The 22,506-nt window shown below is 53.2% G+C and overlaps 1 protein-coding gene across 10 annotated transcripts; it reads left to right on the forward strand.

Moving 5' to 3' along the window:
• The first annotated feature begins 6,256 nt into the window (after positions 1–6,256).
• Positions 6,257–22,274, forward strand: FHIP2B (FHF complex subunit HOOK interacting protein 2B). 10 transcript variants are annotated; one of them, XM_040242556.1, is made up of 19 exons: positions 9,681–10,340; positions 11,559–11,637; positions 14,314–14,486; positions 15,101–15,205; positions 15,526–15,648; positions 15,862–16,086; positions 16,189–16,385; positions 16,919–17,027; positions 17,251–17,327; positions 17,680–17,869; positions 18,457–18,602; positions 18,712–18,840; positions 19,003–19,093; positions 19,415–19,558; positions 19,900–20,040; positions 20,258–20,358; positions 20,593–20,958; positions 21,542–21,661; positions 21,847–22,274. In XM_040242556.1, exons 1-17 carry the CDS (start codon positions 10,221–10,223, stop codon positions 20,729–20,731), a joined length of 2,289 nt encoding a protein of 762 aa, XP_040098490.1. In that variant the 5' UTR covers positions 9,681–10,220; the 3' UTR covers positions 20,732–20,958; positions 21,542–21,661; positions 21,847–22,274. The 10 variants fall into 10 exon arrangements, with proteins under 10 accessions (XP_040098497.1, XP_040098548.1, XP_040098506.1 ...); XM_040242563.1 differs by lacking the exon at positions 9,681–10,340 and adding an exon at positions 6,257–6,371 and having other exon boundaries at positions 18,988–19,093; positions 20,593–21,661; XM_040242614.1 differs by lacking the exons at positions 9,681–10,340; positions 19,415–19,558 and adding an exon at positions 6,257–6,371.
• Positions 22,275–22,506: the final 232 nt, after the last annotated feature.

Below are 22,506 nucleotides of genomic sequence, written 5' to 3' on the forward strand. Positions count from 1 at the left end.
TATGAGCTTCCAGATCGGGGTAGGAGGGACAAGTGATGCCAGGCTGAGAAAAGCCATGGAGCAAGGGTTCAAATGGGGGAAGGGGGAAGGCAGAGTTGGAGGAGGGAGAAAGATGGCACACATACTACCCCTCCCGTCCTGTCCCAGGAAAGCCGGGGCAGGCTAGCAGTTCCTGTCTGCCTCCTCTCCTTTAGGGGCTGAGCGATGGTGGCATGGACAAGGGGACAGAAAGTCACACTCTGGAGGGTGATATAGAGCCAGCTGGGAAAAAAGGCTCTGTCCTCCACTGAAGCCCTAAGTGTAGCCTTTGGCAGTCAAGCTCATCAATAGTCAACATGGTTGTACCCTTCCGGGCCTGTGATACCCACAGTTTAATGGGGAGGCCAAACACCAGGAAAGGTCAACGGTGTGTGAGTAGGTAGTGAGCTGATTGTCAAGGGTCAGGAGGGAAAAACTGGGGGGTGTTGTATTTAGTTGTGTCCAACTCTTTGCGGCTCCGTGGACTGTAGCCCACTGGGCTCTTCTGTCCATGGTGGGATTCTCCAGGCAAGAATACTGGAGTGTGTTGCCATTTCCTCCTCCAGGGGATCTTCCCAACCCGGGGATTGAACCCACAACTCTTGCATCTCCTGCACTGGCAGGCGGATTCTTTACCACTAGCGCCACCTGGGAAGCTGGGTGAAGAAATGATGGGTGAAATCTAGCAGGAACAAGGGTCAAGCGGTGGCTGAAGGAGCAAGGGTAACTTGGTTGACTTGGTAGGACCGTCCAAGGCAACTGGGCAGGGAACAGGCCTGTGTGAGTGGGTGGAGGGGGTGAAGACTGCACTGGAAGATCAGAAAAAGGACTCTGGCTGTGGGTGCTGGTGGGGGCAGGCCCAGATCACCCAGCAGGATCAGAACCTGGGTTTGGGGACCTGAAGAGGTATGCAGTCTAGAGTACCTGGTGAGTTGGAGGAGGGTCGAGTGTGAACCCAAGACTATACCTGATACCTGAATCAACTCTCCTGCCCCGCTGAGTTTCTAGGCCCTTCAGCTGAAAAAAAAATCAAAGTGGGTAACAGTCGCTCAAATGGGGATGATTACTTCTTTTTTTAACTTTTATTTTGTAGAGTATTTATTTATATGTATTTCTTTTTAGCTGCACCATGTGGCATCAAGATCTTGGTTCCCAGACCAGGATGACCAGGGATCAAACCTCAGCCCCCTGCACTGGGGATGTGGAATTTTAACCACTAGACCACCAGGGAAGCCCCTGAGTGATTGCTTTAAATGGTTGGAGTTCTGTGACATCCAAAACGTTGTTTGATCCTCTTAACAAACTCGTGAGGTCAACAGCACACATAGGTTGTTTTCATCCTTTTCCAGAATGAGAGAATTGTGGAATAGAGACATTTCTTGTGAAGTTTTCACTAGAGGCTACAAGCAACTAACGAATGCAGTCTGGAGACACACATCCCAGTTTCTTCACCACTAAGCTGGGGCTTCCCCAGTACAGACAGTTGTCTCTCCAAGGGCAGCAGAGAGAGGAATGGGTATTTAGTGAATGTTTGGAAGACTTACTGTGTTCTAGCATGATGGACAGGAGCTCCCAGGATGCTTTGCATCAAGGGGTGGGAGGAATGTTTGATCCCAGGGCACTCTGGGAAATGTTTACAGTAGGGGCTCAACTGGACTTGAAGTCCTAAAGGATTTGAGGTTCCCGAGAAATTTAGAGCAGCTCAAAGTGGAGTGTGTGAGCTCAGACTCTCAGTCATTTCCAACTCTTTGCAACCCCACTGACTGTAGCCCGCCAGGCTCTTCTGTCTTTGGGATTCTCCAGGCAAGAATACTGGAGTGTGGTACCATGCCCTCTGCCAAGGAATCTTCCCAACCCAGGGATTGAACCAAAGTCTCATACCTTCTGCATTAGCAGGCTGATTCTTTACCACCAGCACCACCTGGGAAGCCCTCGAAGTAGGGATCTAAAATAAAACCTCAAATAAAACCTTGGTGATTATATAGTCCAGTGGTTTCCAAACCTTTTTAGTAGCCAGTCTTTTTTTTTTTTAATTAGATCTTACTATTAGTAATTAGAATACATTTACAAGTGAATTTTATAGTCAATTATTATGAAATCAATCAATGAGAATAAGGAAGCTATTTGATGGATATAAAAAATTTAAGCCAGGGATTATATATGACCACTGCCCTTTCAACAAGTGCAGGACCTAAATTACTCTTGTTTTTGGTTGCAAAGTATCAACAAAATCCTGATTCACATAGATTCATATAAGGAGCTCAGTCATGTCCAACTTGTTTGAGATCCTGTGAACTGTAGCCTGCCAGGTTCCTCTGTCCATGGGATTTCCCAGGCAAGAATACTGGAGTGGGTTGCTGTTTCCTTCATAGATAAGTAGTTACAAAATTTTGGTGGTTTAAAAATGCACACAAGAGACTTCTCTGGTGGTCCAATGGTTAAGAATCTGCCTTGCAATGCAGGGAACTCCTAGTTGGGGAACTAAGATTACACATACCCTGGGTGACTAAGCCTGTGTACCCCAGAGAAAGATCCTGCATGACACAAGGAATATCCATCATGCTACAACCAAGACCCAATGCAGCGAAATAAATAAATAAATATTTTAAAATAATGGCACACACAAATGTGAACAGCCACATTCCTAGTGTTGAGAGACAGCAGCTAAGTCCCGTCTCTTTGAATCTGGGCTTAGTGACTTGCTCTTTCAAGCTGTTTCTTCTGCAACAGCCTTCTACCTTCATTTACATTGACAGAAAAGAAAAAAAAAAGAAAAGTGAAGTCGCTCAGTCGTGTCCAACTCTTTGCGACCCCATGGACACCAGGCTCCTCCGTCCATGGGATTTTCTAGGCAAGAGTACTGGAATGGGTTGCCATTTCCTTCTCCAGAGAACTTCCCGACCCAGGGACAGAAGGGGAGGTTTATTCAAACCTCTTCTCAGTAAGGTAAACTGGCAGCAGAATTTAGCTGCATCAGTAGGCTCTAGCACATATATAAGTATGTCCACTGACTTTTATTAGGGCTTTTAAAATTAAAATTTTAAAATTAAACCAAATAAAATATCATGAAGTTCTTATATACTTCCCCTATATCCTACATTTCCTTGAAATATCTTGAAGGGAAAATAAGTGGATTTAATCTATCCAGCCTGCTTCCTTTACCTACGAGGAAGGAGACCCAGAGAACAATGTTGGACTACACTCTAGATTACTTCTGTTTTAATTTTTTTTAATTTACTTATTTTGGTGGGATCCAAATACTAGCTCAGCCCAGGCTTGGCCGAACTCTAGCCTCTGCATTGCTGCACAGGCCTTTCTCTAGTTGTGGCGAGGGGAGGCTACTCTCTAGTTATAATGTGCGGGCTTCTCACTCCGGTGGCTTCTCTCGTTGCTGCAGAGCACAGGCTCTAGGGTGCGTGGGCTGCAGCAGTATCAGTTCCTGGGCTCTAGAGCACAGGCTCAGTAGTTATGGTGCGTGGTCTTAGCTACTCTGACATATATGGTATATTCCTGGACCAGGGATCGAACTCTGGTCCGAAAATACTAAAGATGATCTTATTTGCAAAGCAGAAATAAACACACAGAGAACAAATGACTGGATACCAAGGGAGGAAAATGGGGGTGGATGATTTGGGAGGTTGTGACTGACATCTATACAATACTATGTATAAAACAGATAACTAACGAGAACCTACTGTATTTAGCACAGCGAACTCTACTCAGTGCTCTGTGGTGACCTAAATGGGAAGGAATCCCCAAAAAAGGACATTCCAAAAATGTCTCAGGCATTGTTGTTGTTGTTCAGTCGCCAAGTTGTGTCCAACTCTTTGTGACCCCAAGGACTGCAACACGCCAGGCTTCCCTGTCCCTCACCATCTCCTAGAGTTTGCCCAAGTTCATGTCCATTGAATTGGTGATGCCATACAACCATCTCATCCTCTCCTGCATTGGGAGGTGGATTCTTTACCAATGAGCTACCAGGGAAGCCCTAGATTGCTTCTTAATACACAATACAGGCTTGTTTCTTGTCTTTGTTCTTATATTTTATACTTTTTAGCTTAAAAAGCCTCCTCTCATTTCCCATAGGCTTCTCACCAGGGACCAATTGTAGACGAACTGTTTGAAACATCTATTTCCCCCCAAGCAGCTGCCAGAGAACTGAGATCCAAATACTAGTGCAGCCTGGGCTCAGGGGAACCCCGGCCTCCCCATGACTTAGTCTGGACTGCAGGCTCCACTCCACGGCACACACCCACCTCTGGGCAGGTGCTGCCTCTGGGGCCTCAGTCTCACTGGTGAATGGGGCCCCCAGGGCAGGGCTGGAACAGTGAAGCTCCACAATGCCACAGCTCCAGGTCCTCAGACCTGTGACAGGGGCTACCCCCTTCCTTCACAGAACCCCTGGTGCCTTACTTTCTCATCAGATGGTGTCAGGGGTCAGCAGGAATACATTCTGAACAGACATCAGCCCTGTAGTCGTGAGGACTATCTTTCCATTCTGGGCAGGTGGAGGGGTGAGGTGGGGAATGGGCTTTGACCCGGCAGAGCTGGCTGCTAGAAAGCCTCCTTCTTAAGGGCTCAGCTTTGGACATTAGGGGAAAGTCTGCTCCTGTTGAAGGTTCTGCCTGTGTGACTCTGGGGTGTATTTTTCCAGTGTGGCCCCCCACTTTTCCAGGAGACCCACCATCTGTATCTTTCCTTGGTGTGTCTACAAGGGGCCAGTGTGACTTCCTTGACAGGAACTATGGACCAGCACTGTAGCCACTTAAAAGTAACAGGCAACAATGAAATTAATTTTATAATATACTTTGGTTAACTCAGTTTACCTAACTGATTGCATTTGAACTTGCAATCAACCTAAAACATCATTGTGTGTGTGTATGTGCCTAGTCACTTCAGTTGTGTCCAAATTTTTGTGACATTATAAACTAACTGTAGCCCTCCAGGCTCCTCTGTCCATGGAATATCTCCAGACAAGAACACTGGAGTGGATTGCCATGCCCTCCTTTCAGGGGATCTTCCCCACCCAGGGATAGAACCTGTGCCTCGTATGTCTCCTATATTGGCAAGCATGTTCTTTATCACTAGTGCCACCTGGGAAGCCCAAAATATCCTGTGACAATTTATTTTTTAATTAAAAAAATTATTTATTTATTTATGGCTGCACTAAATCTTCGATACTGAGAGGGCTTTTCTGCAGTTGCAGCAAGTGGGGGCAACTCTGTAGTTGCAGTGTGAGGGCTTCTCATTGCAGTGGCTTCAGTGTCGCAGAGCACGGGCTCAGGGGCAAGCAGCCTTCCACAGTTGCAGCAGGTGGGCTCAGTAGTTGTGGCAATGGGCTTAGTTGCTCTGTGGTATGTGGGATCTTCCCATACCAGGCATCAAACCCACGTCTCCTGCATTGGCAGGCGGATTCTTTACCCCGAGCCACCAGGGAAGCCCCGTTACTGACTATTTTACATTCTTTCCTTTGTCTGACATGTCTTCAGCATGTGTCAGTTAGGAGTAACACTTTTCAGCTCCATAGCCACAAGTGGCCAGTGGCTACTGTGCTAGACCGGGATGGGGGAAGAAGTCACACTGGCCTGGTTCTGCGCTTCTGGACTCAACAGGGGAAGAAACAGTGTCTAACCTGGGGAAGGGGATAGCGCACTGAGAAAATCAAGGCCGAGGATTATATAGGCAGAACCCTCAACCAAGCAGGGCTTCCTGGAATGTTCAAAGTTGGGCCCTTTGGCAGGGTGCTTTCTAGCAGCTAGCTCTGCCAGTTCAAAGCCCATTCCCCATCTTCCCCCCCAGCCCCCGCCCCAACCCCCCAGGAATGGAAAAAGATTCTTCATCACAAGGCAGTCAGCCGTCCAGAATGTATGTCTGCTGATCCCTGACATCGTTACGATGGAGGTGGGGGGCGGTAGGCATAAGGGGTTCCCATGAGGGACGTCTAGAGACTTCCAGACCCATGGACCTTTTCATTCCTCATGGGAAAAACGTGCTTGGTCCCACGCGCCCTTCCCTAAGGGTCGTTCGCACGCTGCCTCCGGGCTTCCCCGGGGGCCCCGGCGGACTTGACCTTGTCTTTCTGCTGCCGCGGCAGGCGGCGGGCACCCCCAGCCTCGGGGCCCCTCCTCGCTGCCCCGCCGGGCCCCGTCGGCGGCTGGCCTCCTCTACGACCCCGCGCGGGGCCGGGCGGGGGCTGCGGGGCGGGGCGGCCGGGGCCCCGCCTCCCTCGCTGCGCCTCCGGGTCGCCGCCTGCGCCCGGGAGCTCCGCCGCCGCCCCGGAACCGGGAACCGGGAACCGGGCCGCCGTCATGCTGAGCCGGCTCGGGGCGCTGCTGCAGGAGGCCGTGGGGGCGGTGAGGCCGGAGTGGGGCCGGAAGGGCGGGCGCGGGGCCGGGAGAGGAGCCGGCGGGCGCGCGGGCGGGCGGAGGGCGCAGGCCGCCTCGGGGAAGGGACCCCTACCCGGGCCGCGCGGAGCCCCGTCCCGGGCCTCTTCGCTCCCCCGCCGCGCCCCCTCCCGGACCTCTCTTCCCGTTTCCAGTGTCTTCTTTCTTGATCGTCCCTCTTCTAGCTTTTCTCCAGGCCGCTCCAGCCCCTAACCCTTCTCCCCGAATTGCTTCCTGTTTATTTTCCCTGCTCCCGGAGTCTCCCAATTCCCAAACTCCTCCGTGCCGAGTGCTCCCCTGTCACCCAATAATTTCTTCCCAAAATTCCCCCCAAGTCCCCTCCCCCAGCCTGTGGGCCTTCCTCTTCCACCGCGCTCCTCCCTTCCTGGTCACCTGGCCTTAAAAATTAGCTGCCCCTTCCTCTCGTTCCTTGCCCTCCGACGCCTCTAAGACCTCACTCGCGCGGTCGGCCCTCTCACCTTCGACTTGGGAAGTGCAGGCCCCAACTGCCCAAGTCCCCAGGAAGGGTACAGATAACAATCCAAGTGTGTGTGTGTGTGGGGGGGGTGCGCCTAGCCCAGGAAACAGTCTTATCCTGGGTACAAGTGCCTTTTCCAGAATGTTATCTCAATCCCAGGCCACCTCAAGCCCCGCTGACCTTGAGTCCAGAGAGGCCAGCTCTGGTGGTGCCTGGGGTGGCCAGGGGGCCAAGGAATTTGTGTTTCTGCCATTTTCTGTTGGGTTTGAAGGCTGGTCAGAGGCACCCACAGTTCACTCAGCAAGATAAAAGTGCGAGTTTAGATAGGGTAGGCAGGATGCCTTCCAGTCAAAGTAACCCTGCCAAGAATCTGCCTGTGAAGTTAACAATTCTTTTGTCCATAGTCTAAACTCTCCTAATTGATCAGTTGAGTGTATCAAATGTTCTCAGGAGAAACAGCCTTGGGTTCTATCCTTTTCCTTCTCAATGCATGCCTGGGTGCTCAAGCTCTCAGTCCAGTCATTTCCTACTCTTTGTGACCCCGTGGACTGAAGCCAGCCAGGCTCCTCTGTCTATGGGATTTTCCAGGCAAGAGTATTGGAGTGGGTTGCCATTTCCTTCTCCAGGGGATCTTCCTGGTCCAGGGACCGAACCCACTTCTCCTGCATTGGCAGGGGGGTTCTTTACTGATAAGCCACCAGGGAAGCCCCACCTCCCCAACACACAGCCCAGATCAGGGCTTTTGAATGAGAACAGCCTCAGCCTTAAGCAAACTTGTGAAGAAAGTGAAAAGTTCCTGCTTTCTCAACTCTCACCTGCCCCAGCCCTGCCCTTGCAGGCACCTCGGGCCATCCTGCCTCCGGAGGGGATTCCAGAATGATCTCTCCTCCCCTCCTCTCTGTCCCCAGTCAAAAAAATAGCTGTCATGTTAGAACATAATCTGACACCCCTTCATACCTATCTGGGAAAGCTCCAGACACAAGGTGAACAGGACAGACAGGACCCTAGCCCTGAGTGAATTTCTAAGGCTGCCTCTGTAGAAATTTCAGTGTCTTGCTGGAGGCGAGTTGGTGGTCACGGGAGATATTTTTAGGCAGGTGTCCTTAGGCCCCTCAGTATACAACATATAGTCAATGCCCTAGAAATTTGACTGGTCCCATGCGACCACCAGGGGAGATGGTCCCCTCTCCCTCCTCAACCCCAAGCTTGAGCACAGATCTTCCCAGGGCTGGGTCACTAGATTAAAACCCCCAGTAAGTTGCTTAACTCAACTTGACCCAGCAAGTGTTAAGGAGAAAGAGTGCTCTTTCCTGCCCTCTTCTGACAAAATAGAATAGCAATCTTTACAGTTATTTGTAAAAATAATAATAATAATAATATTATCTTTAAAAAGAAATCATTTGGTGCAGTTTCTTTTTTCTGGAGTTACAGTAGCTAACAATATATTCAGGTAAAGATTATCTAATGGGTTTTTTTTTAGCTCTAACGGTTTGTTTTGGCTAACTTTTGTTCTGTTTCTCCTTTTTTTTTTTTTTCCTGGGTTGTTCTTTTTTCGTTTAAGTCCAGCTTAAGGCTTTAGGAGACTATAAGTGAATTTTAAGGTTAGATGAGACCCCATCACAGGCTTGTGAGACGATCATAGTGTGGTTAAGGGTCAGAGGGTTTTCCCAGAACAAGGAACTGTGGGAAGGGCTTAAGGAGGGTTGTTGTTGTTGTTGTTTTTTTAAAGATGTATTTACTTGTTATTTATTTATTTTTATTTTGGGTTGCACTAGGTCTTCGTTGCTGCTTGCGGGCTTTCTCTAGCTTCGGCAAGCGGGCCTGTTCTTTGTGGCAGTGCTCGGGCTCCTCATTGCCGTGGCTTCTCCTGTTGTGGAGCACTGGCCCCAGGTGCATGTGCGTTAGTAGCTGCAGCACCTGGCTCAGTAGTTGCGGCCCTCGGGCTCTAGGTGCATGGGCTCAGGAGCTGTGACGCTGTGGGTTTAGTTGCTCCATGGTATGGGATCTTCTTGGACCAGGGATCGAACCTGTGTCCCCTGCATTGGCAGGCAAATTCCTAACCACTAGACCACCAGGGAAGTCCAGGTTTAAGGAGTTTGCTGAGATATTTTAGTAAGTATCAATGAGTAGTCACTCTGTGCAGAGCCCTTTAGGGACTCTCAGAGATAGAAACACAGAACCCTGGGCTTGAGGGAGCTCACAGTCTCCTACAGAGATGATTGTTCACCCAACAATAATAGCATCATGTAGACCGTGATAAGATACAGTCACTCCATATGATCTGTGTGTTTGGAATGACTGTGGGAGGTGCCACCTCCATAGAGGTCATGGCCCCCAGAGCTAACTCTGAAAGAAGACTGCCCAGGCCGCCAGGGCAAGGGGCAGTATCTCTGATTCAGTGTCATTTCTTCCTCCTCTTGTCATAGTGGCCTGCTAAACCTTCATTTTGCATTTGTCTCCTACACACTCACCAGATGACTCTTCTTCAGGAGCTCAGAAGATGTCACTGACCTGTACCCAACTGCCTGCAAAGAAAAAAAGAAAAGGGACTTCTTGGTTTTGCCAAGAAGTTCAATGCCCCACACACTCATCCATCCATCCTTGTGCTGGACACACTTTGCAAAGATCGTTCTGCAGGAAACATCTCTCCTGTGTCTTATTGTTGAAATCAGACCAGCTCTTCGGGTTTTAGTTCCCGCATGACCTCAGCATAGCCTCTTCATTTCACTTGTTGGAACTGACCCTTCTTCACCCAAAGGTCGCTGTCCACCTCTCCTGTGTTCTCACACCACTACTGCTTCTTTTATTTGACCGCCCTGGGTCTTAGTTGCCACATGCAGGATCTTTGATTTTCATTGTTGCATGTGGCATCTTCTGTTTGTGACGTGGGGCATCTAGTTCTGAACCAGGGATCAAACCCAGGCCCCATGCGTTAGGAGCATGGAGTCTTAGTGACTGCACCAGCCACTGTCTCCCACTATTTCCTGTGGTTGAGTCATTCAGTGCATTTGATGTTCTCTTCTCCTCCATGGCATGTTTCTGGAGGACTGGCTCTTAGACACCCTTGTGTGGCTCATAGCATCAGGCGTGGTGTTTCGTACACAGTAGGCATCAATAGATACCTGCTGAGGGAGTTATGGAAGGAGGAGACACCCTGTCCTGTGGTGCAGTAAAGCATGAAGTTAGAGAGAGGTGTGTCCAGGGACCCTGGAGACAGCTTTGTGGAGGCGGTAGCTTTGAGCTGGACCTCACTGGGGACTGCTAGGACCTAAACAGGTGTAGGGGGATATACAGAGTCTCCTAGGCAGAGGAGCAGCTAGAGGAAAGACCATAAGGTAGGGATGTGGGTAGGGACTACTGGAATATGCATTTTTCCCCTGGGAACATTCACTGTGCAAGAAAAGAGAAGAAATGCCCTTTTTGGAGAAGTTTTCAGAGGTAGTGGTTGTTACCAGTTCAAGGTTAGTTCCAGCTGGGGCATGGGAATGGAGAGGTTGCTTTAGGAGAAGGGGGAGGTTCAAGGGCTGCTCATGGAAGATCAGAATTCCTTGGGGTGATTGAAGGAGCTGGAGGTGTGGACAGGAGCAGAACTGAGAGAAGATAGTGCACACCCTGCACTGTGAACAAAAGATGCAACACATTATAAGGAAGACGGGCCTCCCAGGTGGCACAGTGGTAAAGAACCTGCCTGCCAATGCGCGAGACCCAGGTTCAATCCTGGGTCGGGAAGATCCCCTGGAGAAGGAAATAGCAACCCACTCCAGTATGCTTGCCTGGGAAATCCCATGGACAGAGGAGCCTGTCAGGCTATGGTCTGAGGGTCACCAGAGTCGGACATGACTTAGTAACTAAAACACCACCATAAGTTAGGCATTTTTTGGTGGGTGCAAGCCACATGGCACGTGGAATCCTAGTTCCTGATCAGGGATCCAACTGGCGCCCTGTGCATTGGAGGCACAGAGTCTTAACCACTGGTGTGTGTGTGTGAAGTCGCTCAGTCGTGTCTGACTCTTTGAGACCCCATGGACTGTAGCCTACCAGGCTCCTCCCTCCATGGGATTCTCCAGGCAAGAGTACTGGAGTGGGTTGCCATTTCCTTCTCCAGGGGATCTTCCCAACCCAGGGATTGAATCTGGGTCTCCCACTTAACCACTGGACCCCCAGGGAAATCCCACTTGCTTCATATTCTAACATTACGCACCTAGCTGAATTGAGTTGTGGTGGCCTTCAACCCAAATTTTCAGACTCTCAGAGTGAAATGGACCTGAATGCTTTGTCTCTGCCACATTTTCCATTTAAATTTTGTTGTTTTGGGGGTGCTTTCCTGTTTTCCTCTACATACCCCTATTGTAGCATAACCACGTTGTACGGAAATGATCTGTTTCTGTGTCTGTTTTCTCCACCAACAGTCTTAGCCACTCTGGGATGGGGGATGGTCATGACATGTTCCAGGACCACAACATCTCAAGGAGGGAGGGGGTGTCTGGGGAGAGGACACAGGAGATTATTGGGAGATGTGAAGACAATGTGCAGATGTCCTGGAGAAAATGTGTCACTAATTCAGTTTGAGAACCCAGGATCCCAACTGCCTCCTCCAGGGCCCAGCAGCCGTCCAACACTTAGCAGATGGTAGAGTGTCATAGTGGCAGCCACTTAGGTTGTGTCTGCTCTCTCCACAGCGGGAGCCCAGCATTGACTTGCTGGAGGCCTTCATGGAACACTGGAAGGGCATCACGAACTACTACATCGAAAGCACAGGTGGGGCCTGGTCTCCTTCCGTGCAGGGATCCCTGAAGGGTTTGGGGAGCAAGGGGTGGGTGGGGGTCACCCCACAGCTCAGAGATGCAGGTGTCCTGGGGAAGGTGACATCCACTGCCCACTTCAGAGTGGGGGCTGCCTCACTCTGACCTTCCAGGAAGGGACCTGTGTGAGTAAGAGTAGGGACAAGGAGGCTGGGTTTCACTGGCCTGACTCTGCATCCCAGATGTTGAACTCCACTTGCCCTTAGCTGGGCAGAGTATCCAGGCCTTCAGTTTCCAGGTACCTGTGCCCAGGGCCTACTGACTAAAGAAAAGAAGTGGAATAAATTTCTTTTTTCCTTGAGCCAATTTAGAGGGCATTTCCCTTGTAGAGACCTGGCACAGGAGGAGAAAAAACCAAGGCACGTAGCGTGCCTGGTCCTTCTCCCGCAGCTGACACTCTAGCTCTGGGGTTCATCTGGGCCCATCAGGATCCCTCACTGAGGGGGCAGCATCTCATTGGCTGCTTGGTAATCAGTATGCTGGGCTTGGTGGAGATGCACTGGTTGCTAAGTAACCTTCCCTGCATTCCTAGCCTTCCACCTCCTAGAGTTCAGACTGGGGACTGACTCCAGTTTTGTTGTTTGTGGTTCAGTTGCTCAGTCCTGTTCTGTCTGACTCTTTGTGACCCCATGGACTGTAGCCTGCCAGGCTCCTCTAGAGTTTGCTCAAATTCATGTCCATTGAGTCGGTGATGCTGTCTAACCATCTCATCTACTATTGCACCTGCCATCTGCCTACACCTTTCCTAAAGGCTTTACTTCCAGCCTGAGCCAGGCCCCAAAATTAAAAGTGGCCTTAGGACACTCTGAGGGATGCTCTGAGTGTTCTGTTAGACCAAGGTCCTCAGTTGTGGCACTGGTGACATCTGGACTGGATCGTTCTTTGTTGTAGGAGGTTGGGGGGGCGGGGGGTACACCGTGTGTTTCGCAGCAACTCTGACCTCTACCCACTAGATGCCAGTAGCACCCCCTCCCCATTGTGATAAGCATAAATATCTCTCCAAACATTGCCAGATATCCTGGGTAGCGGGGGCAAAATTGCCCCCAGTTAAGAATAATTGCTTTAGGTGGTGCAGTGGTTACGAGTCCTTGCTTCCATAGCAGGGGGCATGGGTTCAATCCCTGGTTAGGGAGATAAGATCCTCATGCTGCACAGCAGCAAAAAAAAATCCTGATCCATACCAATAGGTCATTTTATGGGGTTAATATAAATGTAAAATATAAAATATTTTATATAATCTAAAATAACAAGGAATACTTTTTAAAAAGAATGCTTTAGATTGACGATCTCTTTTTTTAAATTGAGATATAATTGACATATAACATTATGTTAGTTTCAGGTGTACAACATACTGATTCGATACATGGATATGTTGTGAAGTGATCATCACAATAAGGTCTAGTTAACATCTGTCACCACCCATAGCTACAATTTTTTTTTTCGTGTGATGAGAAATTTTAAGATCTTCTCTGTTAGCAACTTTCAAATATACAATATTATTAACTCTAGTCTCCATGCTGTACATTACATCCCCAGGACTCATTTTACATCTTAAATTTTGCACCTTTTGGACTGAAGATCTCTTGTCATGGAGTCACAAGCAGAAAACTAGGAAAAGTTCAAGAACTGCCTCATGTCCACTTGGGGCTTCACCTGGCCCAATTCATTAATTACCAGATGGTCCCTGGACCAGAAGTGCAGGGCTGGGTGAGGTGAGCTGCCTTGCTCAAGAGCCTATGCTTTCAAGAAAAGCTAGGGGGTGCTGCAAGGCCAGTCCCAAAGTACCAGAACTTTCTTTATAAAAATCCTCCACCCTGTGAGACTGACTAAGAGAACTCCACTAACCAGCAGGACCTGGGCATCAGGCAGTGAGTCTGAGTCTGAACCCATGGTCATAAATGGATTTTTTTTCAGCTTTTTTTTAAAAAAAGAAAATAGAGTATTGCCTTCCATGAGTATGAGAGAGACATAAATAGGCCCCTGGAGGTTATCTGTTAGGAAGCTGAAGACAGCTTCTAAATTATAACAGAGACCCCTGAGCCCATAGCTTCTCACTCAGGCCCAGAGGTAGCCGGCAGCCCACCAAACTGTCCTTCCCCAGGGTTCAGAGAAAAAAATGCTGCTTGCTTTTCTCTAATAAAGTGCTGGGACCTGTACACATGTCCTGTCAGATAGCTATATCCTGGGCTTCATCTAAAGGGTCTTTCATCTTTTTAGCTAGCACATGCTAAGTCAGTTTAGTCATGTCTGACTCTTTTGCAACTCCATGGACTATAGCCAGCCAAGCTACTCTGTCCATGGGATTTTTCAGGCAAGAATACTGGAGTGGGTTGCTATGCCCTCCTCCAGGGGATCTTCCTGACCCAGGGATCAAATCCAGGTGTCAGTCTCCTGCATTCGCAGGCAGGTTCTTTACCATTAGCGCTACCTGGGAAGTTCTTTTTAGGGTTAGCTAGAGAGGCATCAACTGTAAACTTCCCTTGGCCCTGGTCTTTGAAGAAAACTGTTAACCTGGCCTTCTCCAGGCTGTTCTGTCTCCTCCACTACCTCCCCTAGACCCTGTGGGTTGACCCTTAAGCCACAGTGTCCCTGGACTTCACACCATTCACCTTGTTTCCTGGATCTCTGTTAGATGAAAACACCCCCGCCAAGAAAACAGATATTCCCTGGCGGCTGAAGCAGATGCTGGATATCCTGGTGTACGAGGAGAAGCAGCAGGCAGCGGCTGGCGAGACAGGGCCTTGCCTGGAGTACCTACTGCAGCACAAGATCCTGGAGACCCTGTGCACACTGGGCAAGGCCGAGGTGGGCCGGACCTCGGGTGCCTTTGGAAACTTCCGCCTGAGCCGGGGCCCCGGGGATCCAGGTCTTTCTACCTGTGCTCCTCCTAGTGCCCCCCCTGGGGCAGGGGGCAGGGGGCGGGGGGTAGGGGTGGGATTGGGGCGGGGTGGGGTGGGGTGCGGTGTGAGCTCGGTGGGGACGGGATCACTTGGGATGGCTCAGAACAGCCACCACCTTCCCCAGGCTTCAGGCCCTCACTGCTTTGCTTTGGTGGCGTGTTCTCGCTGTCCTTGGGTTGAGGACATGCTCCCTTTCGTTCAGTCCGCGTTCGTTCATCAGTGATGTACTGAGGACCAACCATGTACCAGCCGTGGCCTAGGCGCTGGGGACCCGACAGTGATTGAAACAGGCGAAAATTCTAGTCAGGTGCATCAAAGGAGCCCACGGATAGTATGTTCAATAACGATAAGGTTAGGGACAAAAATTAAGCGAGAAAGGGGGCAGGGCAGCAGCAGGGGTCCAGTTTCCTAGAGTGAGAGGCGGCGGCGCTGGTGGAGAAGGCAGTGAGGGGAGGAGCGGCCCAGGCGGGGGCGTTGCCTCGCCGACTGACTGACAGGCGCTCTGTCCCTGCCCCGCAGTACCCGCCTGGCATGCGGCAGCAGGTGCTCCAGTTCTTCAGCAAGGTTCTGGCCCAAGTGCAACACCCGCTCCTGCATTACCTCAACGTCCACAGACCTGTGCAGGTGAGGGGCCCAGAAGCTAAGGGGTGTCTGGAGGTGAGGCCTGTGCTTTCAAGCAAAGCTGGTGGGGGTGGGGTTGCTCCAAGGCCAGGCCCAAAGCACCAAAACTTCCTTGACAAAACGCTCCACTTTCTGAGACTCTAAAAGAGCTCCCCCTGCCCCCCGACCCGTCCCCAGCTTCTCCATCAGGCTCTGGGCACCGTGCTGCAGGACTTGAGTTTGAACCCATGGTCGTGCACAGATTTTGTTCCGTGCTGCCCCATTCCTCCATCTCTTCCCCGCCACCCTATCCCCCTCTTGTCTCTGTCTTGCTCCCCTTCTAGAAACTTCTCCGACTTGGTGGGACAGTTCCTGGATCCCTCACAGAAAAGGAGGAGGTGCAGTTCACCACAGTCCTCTGCTCCAAGATCCAGCAGGACCCAGCCCTGCTCACCTATATCCTAGAAGTGAGTACCTCTGGGGAGCAGGAGGGGGAGGGCCCAGACCCCAGGGCAAGCCCCTGGTGGCCCTGCTGAGGGGCAGAAGGATGGAGCAGGTACTGAGGAGGCACTTGGCAGGCTCCCCTCCAGCTCTACACTGAGGCCCCCTTTGGACTCCCAAGGGGCTATCATGGAGAATGGTCTGCACTGCGGCCTGGCCTTACCCATCCTCCCTTGCAGGGTAAAAAGACTATTGGTAGGAAGGCATCCAGAGAAGCCACCGCCTCTCTGAGAGAGGCAGCCAGTGTCAGGGACAAGGACCGCACACACAGCAAGCCTCCCGACAATGGTACCTGTGGGGCCTGGGCCTCAAACACCCAGCTGCCTGCTGAGACCGAGGAGCCAGATGGAGCCATTGGGGAGAGCAGCCTCATTACCACCCTGATTGGCTTGTGCAAGAGCAAGGTGCTGGCAGCCTCCAAGACGCAGGGGGCGGGGATGGGGCGGGTGAGTTACTGGGAGGTGGGGATCAGCCACAGGTCTCTGAAGTCCTACCCTTATCCCCAGAAAGGTCGGGTGGCCCTGAAGGCCCGGGAGAACCTGCTGCTCCTGGTAAGTGTGGCGTCCCAGGCCGCCGCCACCTACCTGGTACAGAGCAGCCCTTGTTGTCCTGCCATCGTTGAGCACCTCTGCCAGCTGTACCAGTCCCTGCCCAGCTCCCTGGACCCTGCAGACATTGCTGCTTTAGAGGGCATCAGCTGGAGGTAGGCACTTAGCCAGGGAAGGCAGGTCTACATTTTTAGCGGCTGGAAGCCCGACCTGGCATCTTCCTGGTAGCCTCTCTTGTTTTCCAAGGGGGATGGGGACCCCTGCTGGCCACCCTCCTCCTGAGGTTATAGTCCATGCCAGGGGCCTTCTCACCCTCCAGGAAAGCATCACTCTGGTTTCTGCCCTCAGGGAAAGTGAAAGTGTTAAGTCGCTTCAGTTGTGTCCAACTCTTTGCGACCCCATGGACTATAGCCTGCCAGGCTCCTCTGTCCATGGGATTCTCCAGGCAAGAATACTGGAGTAGGTTGCCATTTCCTTCTCCAGGAGGTCTTTCCCACCCAGGGATTGAACCCAGGTCTTCTGCACTGCAGGCAGATTCTTTACCTGCTGGTCTGAGCCACCTGTCTGCCCTCAGAGCCCCCAGTAGAACGGCCCTCCGGCAACGGAGGTTCCAAGGCAAGGGGTGAAAGAGCCCACTTCCTGGTTATACCTGAACCAGGCCTCACACACTTCCCTCGCTCTTGTGCAGGTTACCCAGCGCCCCGTCTGATGAGGCTTCCTTCCCCGGCAAGGAGGCCTTGGCTGCCTTTTTGGGCTGGTTTGACTACTGTGACCACCTCATCACAGAGGCACACACGGTGAGCAGAGCGGGTGCTCCGCCCCACCTCCAGCTTCATGCTGCTCTGTTCTGTCTCTACCTGGAGGACCCAGGGGATCTCTTGGGAGCTGGGCAAGGCCCAGGATCAGCAGACCCCCCTCTACTTGTTATGTTAAACTCTGTACAAGGACACAGCTATTTCTCAGTGGAAAATTGTCGGTGGTCGGTAAAATGCATTTTAAGACATGCTCTTTGGCACCCAGGTGGTTTCGGATGCCTTGGCAAAGGCTGTGGTTGAGAAGTTATTTGTGGAAATTCTGCAGCCCCAGCTCCTACACGTGTAAGTTCTATCTAGTTCCCTCCAGTGTGGCTATGCTCCGGGCGAAATGCCCACCCCACCAAGCCCTTTCCTGTGCTTGAGGCCAGGGACCTCCTTGGCCAGAGTCATGGGGTCAGTGGGCTCCACTGGTCGATGTTCCCCTTCACACACTTGTAGCCCAGAGCCATGTGGGCTAACCAAGGCCTCCCACCCTCAGACTCCAGGACCTCAAGTGGAACAGGGAATGGACAGAGAAATACCAGCAGAAGATGCAAGAGAACCAGGAAGGGGTTCTGCGCCTCTACACCCTGTCCCTCCCTGCTTGTCCTCTGCTGTCCCCTGCCTGGCGTGGCTCAGTGCACTCTCCCCATAGGTCTGAACAGAGCGTCCTGACCTCCACTGCCCTGCTCACAGTCATGCTGCGCCAGCTCCGCTCTCCGGCGCTGCTGCGGGAGGCTGTGGCCTTCCTCCTGGGCATGGACCAGCAGCCTGCAGCCCCTGAGGACAGCCCCCACACCCTGTGTGCCCACCTCATCAGGCACTGTGACCACCTCTCTGATGAGGTGAGGCAGGCGGCCCTCCTCTCTATTCACCTGCACCCCACCTTGCCCATGGGATTTCCAGAAGCTTCTTCCTATTTTCATTAGTTTTCAAGGCGGTTCTACCTTTGAGGCATTGAAACCCAGCTCCCTCTCCCCTCCAAGCAAAGAAAAAGACAGTGACCCAGTGACTGGTAGCCAAACTCTTGTCCCACTGTAATTTTCTGTGATTACAAACTTACGATGACACTTTTTAGTTTTACAAAGTGCTTTTATTGTATTCACTTGGCTTGTTGGAGGCTGACAGCCGCTCTGTGAGGTAGGCGAGGCCGGTATTCCATTTTTCAGACATGGAAACTTAAGGTGCAGAGGAGCCAACTGGCTTGCCCAATACCACACCTCAAATTAGTTAATGGAACCGAGACCAGCCAGACTTGTGGTTCTCAGGCCAGCACCCACTTGCTCCCCTTGAAACCTGCCACCTGAGCCCCCAGCCAGAGGAGGCAAACCCCCATCCTAGGGGACGTCTTCTCACCTGGGTGAGCAGTTTCCAGGCACCCCTGGAGGCCCGCATGGGGAAAGGGTGTCCCGCTGATTCCTTCTTGCCCCAGATCAGCATCGCCACACTGCGGCTGTTTGAGGAGCTACTGCAGAAGCCCCATGAGCAGATTGTCCGGAGCCTGATCCTGTGCTACCTGGAGGGCCGTCCTTACGTGGCCCGTGGCTCGCCTGAGCCCGAGAGCTACGAGGACACCCTGTAAGTGAAACCTGGCTCCTTGGAGGAGGCCTTGGGCCACTCAGAGCCCCTCCCCGGCCCCCTGCTGGTTCCTCTGTTCACTAGTGCTGCGCTTTTCCGACCCGCACAGAGATCTAGAGGAAGATCCCTACTTCACCGACAGCTTCCTCGACTCTGGCTTTCAGCCCTCCGCAAAGCCTCCCCCGGCCCCTGCCACCAACCCTGATGGCAAGACAGCGGTGACCGAGATTGTCAACAGGTAGGGGCCCATCAGGAAGTCCAAGCCACCTGAGCTTTGTTCTGTCTTTGGCCAGAGCCCTGATGGGGCACAGGCTGGGATGGAGTGCTCCCAGGGGCTGGAAATGGAGCAGGGCAGCCCAGGCTGGGCCCTCCTCCCCACATCTAGGGTCCTGTCTCTCAGTTTCCTCTGCCTCGTTCCTGAGGAAGCCAAGACATCGGCCTTCCTGGAGGAGACAGGATACGACACATACGTCCACGATGCTTATGGACTGGTGAGTGTTGAGGCCTCTGCCCGTGCTCGGTCCTTGCCACTCAGAGTGTGGGGTTAATGCACTCTGCCCCTGTGATCTCCAGCCCAGTGCTCCCAGCTCTGGCCAAGCGCCCGAGCCCCGTCTGCCTGTGTGGCTCTCCCAGTCTGCTGGCACCCCTGACCGCTGGCGTGTGTTAGTCACTCAGTTGTGTCCGACTCTTTGTGACCCCATGGACTGTAGCCTGCCAGGCTCCTCTGTCCATGGGATTCTCCGGGCAAAAATACTGGAGTGTGTTGCCATTTCCTCCTTGGCCTATGTCCTTAACTCTGCCGCCTCTTTTAGTTCCAGGAGTGCAGCTCCCGAGTGACACCCTGGGGCTGGCCACTGGCTCCCCCACCTCTGGACCCCCATGAACCCGAACGGCCTTTCTTTGAGGGTCCCTTCCTCCAAATGCTGTTTGAGCGCATGTCCCGGATTTTAGAACAGGTAGACAGCAGGGCTGGGCCCTAGCCATGGGGTGAGGTCTCCGGAGTCCTTTGGGAGAGCAGGGCCCAGCCCTGGGGGTCCAGTCATCCCTTTTCTGGTTCCACGACCCCCCTCAATCCCCACCTTTCTCCAGCCGGGAAGCCCCGTCTCGCCTCTGCTTCACACGCCCTAACATGTCCTGGCCCTCAGCCCCAGGGAACCCATGACACACACATCACGTGCGTCTCCAACCCCCGCACACGTTCACACTGGCCAGGCACAATGCTGGGGTGGAGGGGGGCAGGGAGTAAAAATGCTCAGCACCCCTGCCAACCCTTGCTTGTCCACTGCGCTCCCCGCAGCCATACAGCCTGAACCTGCAGGTGACCTCAGTCCTGTCCCGGCTCGCCCTCTTCCCCCACCCCCTTATCCACGAGTACCTCCTGGATCCCTACACCAACTTGGCCCCTGGCTGCCGAAGCCTGTTCTCTGTGCTCGTCAGGGTAAGGGCGCCCAGGCCGGGCCAGAGGAAGCATGCCAGTGCTGGGGGCAGGAAGGGAGGGCAATGGGACAGGGGCAGGCTGGGGGCTGCAGGTGTGGGCACCCTTGCCAGCGCCAGGGGAGAACCTAGGTACCGCTCACCCTCCCATGGTATGACCAGGCCAGGGACCACACGGCAGGGTCTCTGGTCTCATCAGTCCCCTCTTGTTCCCACTCCAGGTGATCGGGGACTTGATGCAGAGAATTCAGAGGGTGCCCCAGTTCCCAGGCAAACTGCTCCTGGTGCGCAGGCAGCTGATGGGCCAAGTCCCCGGGGAGCAGTAAGTACCCGCGGGAAGCGGGTGTCCAAGGAAGAGCCCTGGGTTGACATGGCGAGGGCTTCCGGGTCAGGGAGGCACTGGGCCAGGGGCAGAGGAGGGCTCATTGCTGAGGCCTGTGGTCCCTCATAGACCCTCAGAGGTGGCTGTCCCTGGGTAGTCCCTCAGATACTGGGATGTCCCGCTGGGCACACTCCTCACACTTCCCAGCTGTGACCCCTGTGCTGTCTCCCTCAGGCTGGACCACCAGACCTTCCTCCAGGGTGTGGTTGTCCTGGAGGAATTCTGCAAGGAGCTGGCTGCCATTGCTTTCGTCAAGTTCCCCCCCCACAGTCCTCACCTGCACCTCTCCAAACCCCCAGAAGGGCATGTCTGAGTCAGGAGGGGAGACTCCCGTTCACGCCTCTGCCCAAGAGCTGCCCGCTGCCTGGCAGTGGTGCTGCCACTGTCCTGGAGCAGGGCGGGCTGGCCTTGGCTCCATCTCCTTTACATCCCAGGGACTTCTACCTGTGTGGAGGTTTGGCCTTCCACTCTTGGGTTGACTCAAGACCACGTTGGCCTGTTGGCTGCACCAGACTGGATTTCAAGGAGTGGGTCTCTGAGGTACCAGGAACCAAGGAGCCAAGGTGGCTGCTTCCTGGGCAGCATGGTGTCCTTGGGGCCCTCTCTGGGGAGTTGGGTGACAGCCAGGTGAGCCCCCAGAGCCAGAGCCTCATTTGCTCTGTGCCTGTCACCCGTGTCCATGGGTCTTCTATGGCCAGAGCCAAGACCTGAGAGTCAATTATAGGGGCACAATGGGGAGTAAGTCAGTGGCTCTGGGGCTGGTCATGCCCCTAGGCCAGAGAGATGGGGGCACGGCCCTGTCTCTGTCCCACTAGGTACCACAGATACTGCTGACACTTGATGTTTTTTCTCCTGCCTTCTCGGTTTAACCCTTGGGGAAGGGGCCATGGATGGCAGGGGAAGCCCCTCTTCCAGCTCACCCTCCTAGAGACTGTTGCAAAATTCCAACAGCCTCATGGCAAATGCCCAAAGCATGTTCCACAGCCAGGCGGGGGCAGCTGCTAATGAGAAGCTTGATGTAACTGCAGCCAGGGCAGGAGAGGGCCTGGGAAGCCGGGGGGCTGGATGCCAGGCTCCGGCTCCAGCTGGTTCTCGCTGGCGCCTTCTGAACCCGTCTCGGCAGGTCCACAGCACCTGGGCAGAGGGGCTCAGAGACCCGGGGAGGCCAGGCCTCACCCCAAGCATTCGGCTGGGGTTCTCCACAGAATACTGTTCCCAGCAGAGCCGGAAGGTCCGGGTCCAGGTGAGGCCAGGGTGCCCACCAGACCGAAGCCTGCCCCCTCGTCCCTCCCCCCGCCCCCTCTTGACCCCAAGGCCTGGCAGGGTGGGGCTGGGGCACAGGCAGTCCTTTGCGGTGCCATTCTCCCAGCGTGCCCTCTGCGGCTGGGGCTGCCACCCCACCCGGCCCAAATCTGTCTCGACCTGCAGGAACACACAGGCGGCGCCAGGCATTACCTCACAGCAAACTGCAGTTGCTGGCTTAACTCCTGGGCAAGGAGGAGCAGGCCAGAGCCCCTTTCGCTTCCTTTTCCTGCCCATGCCGCTTCTAGAAGCCGGCCACAGGTTGCCAGGAGGTGACATGAAAGCAGAGGAAACTCAGTGACCTCTACCTCTCCTGTGTTCCTCCAAGCTGGGGAGGATTTACCTGCTGTTCCCGAGGACACCGTGCAAGTCCCTGCGTGTGCCCACGCATGGGCGTTAGCATGGAACGAGGCGGTGAACTGGGTCTGGACTCTTCGATTCAGAAAGAACGTTCAGGCGTCCGGGAGTCAGACCCTCCCCTCCTCGATGCACCTGGGCATTCGCACAGTGTCTCCCCAGACAGCACGGCAATAAATGGTGTGGTTGCGTGGTCATGGCTGCCCCATTCTTCTCTGCCCTCCCCATGTCCTTCTGCCCAGGGCTCCACTGCTCATTCAGGCACATTTTCTCCCTAAGGAAGACGAATTCAGTTCCTCTCCCAGCACAGGAGCAGAGGGAGGGCAGTGTGTGTGTAGTGGGGGCGGGTGGTAAACAGGGGCAGGCTCTGGCAGCGCAAATGTGATGTTCCCCCAGTGCCTGCCAGGAACTGGGAAACCAGCCTCTCCT

This window comes from Oryx dammah, unplaced genomic scaffold (assembly GCF_014754425.2).
Source record: "Oryx dammah isolate SB20612 unplaced genomic scaffold, SCBI_Odam_1.1 HiC_scaffold_1, whole genome shotgun sequence".
Lineage (NCBI taxonomy): Eukaryota > Metazoa > Chordata > Mammalia > Artiodactyla > Bovidae > Oryx > Oryx dammah.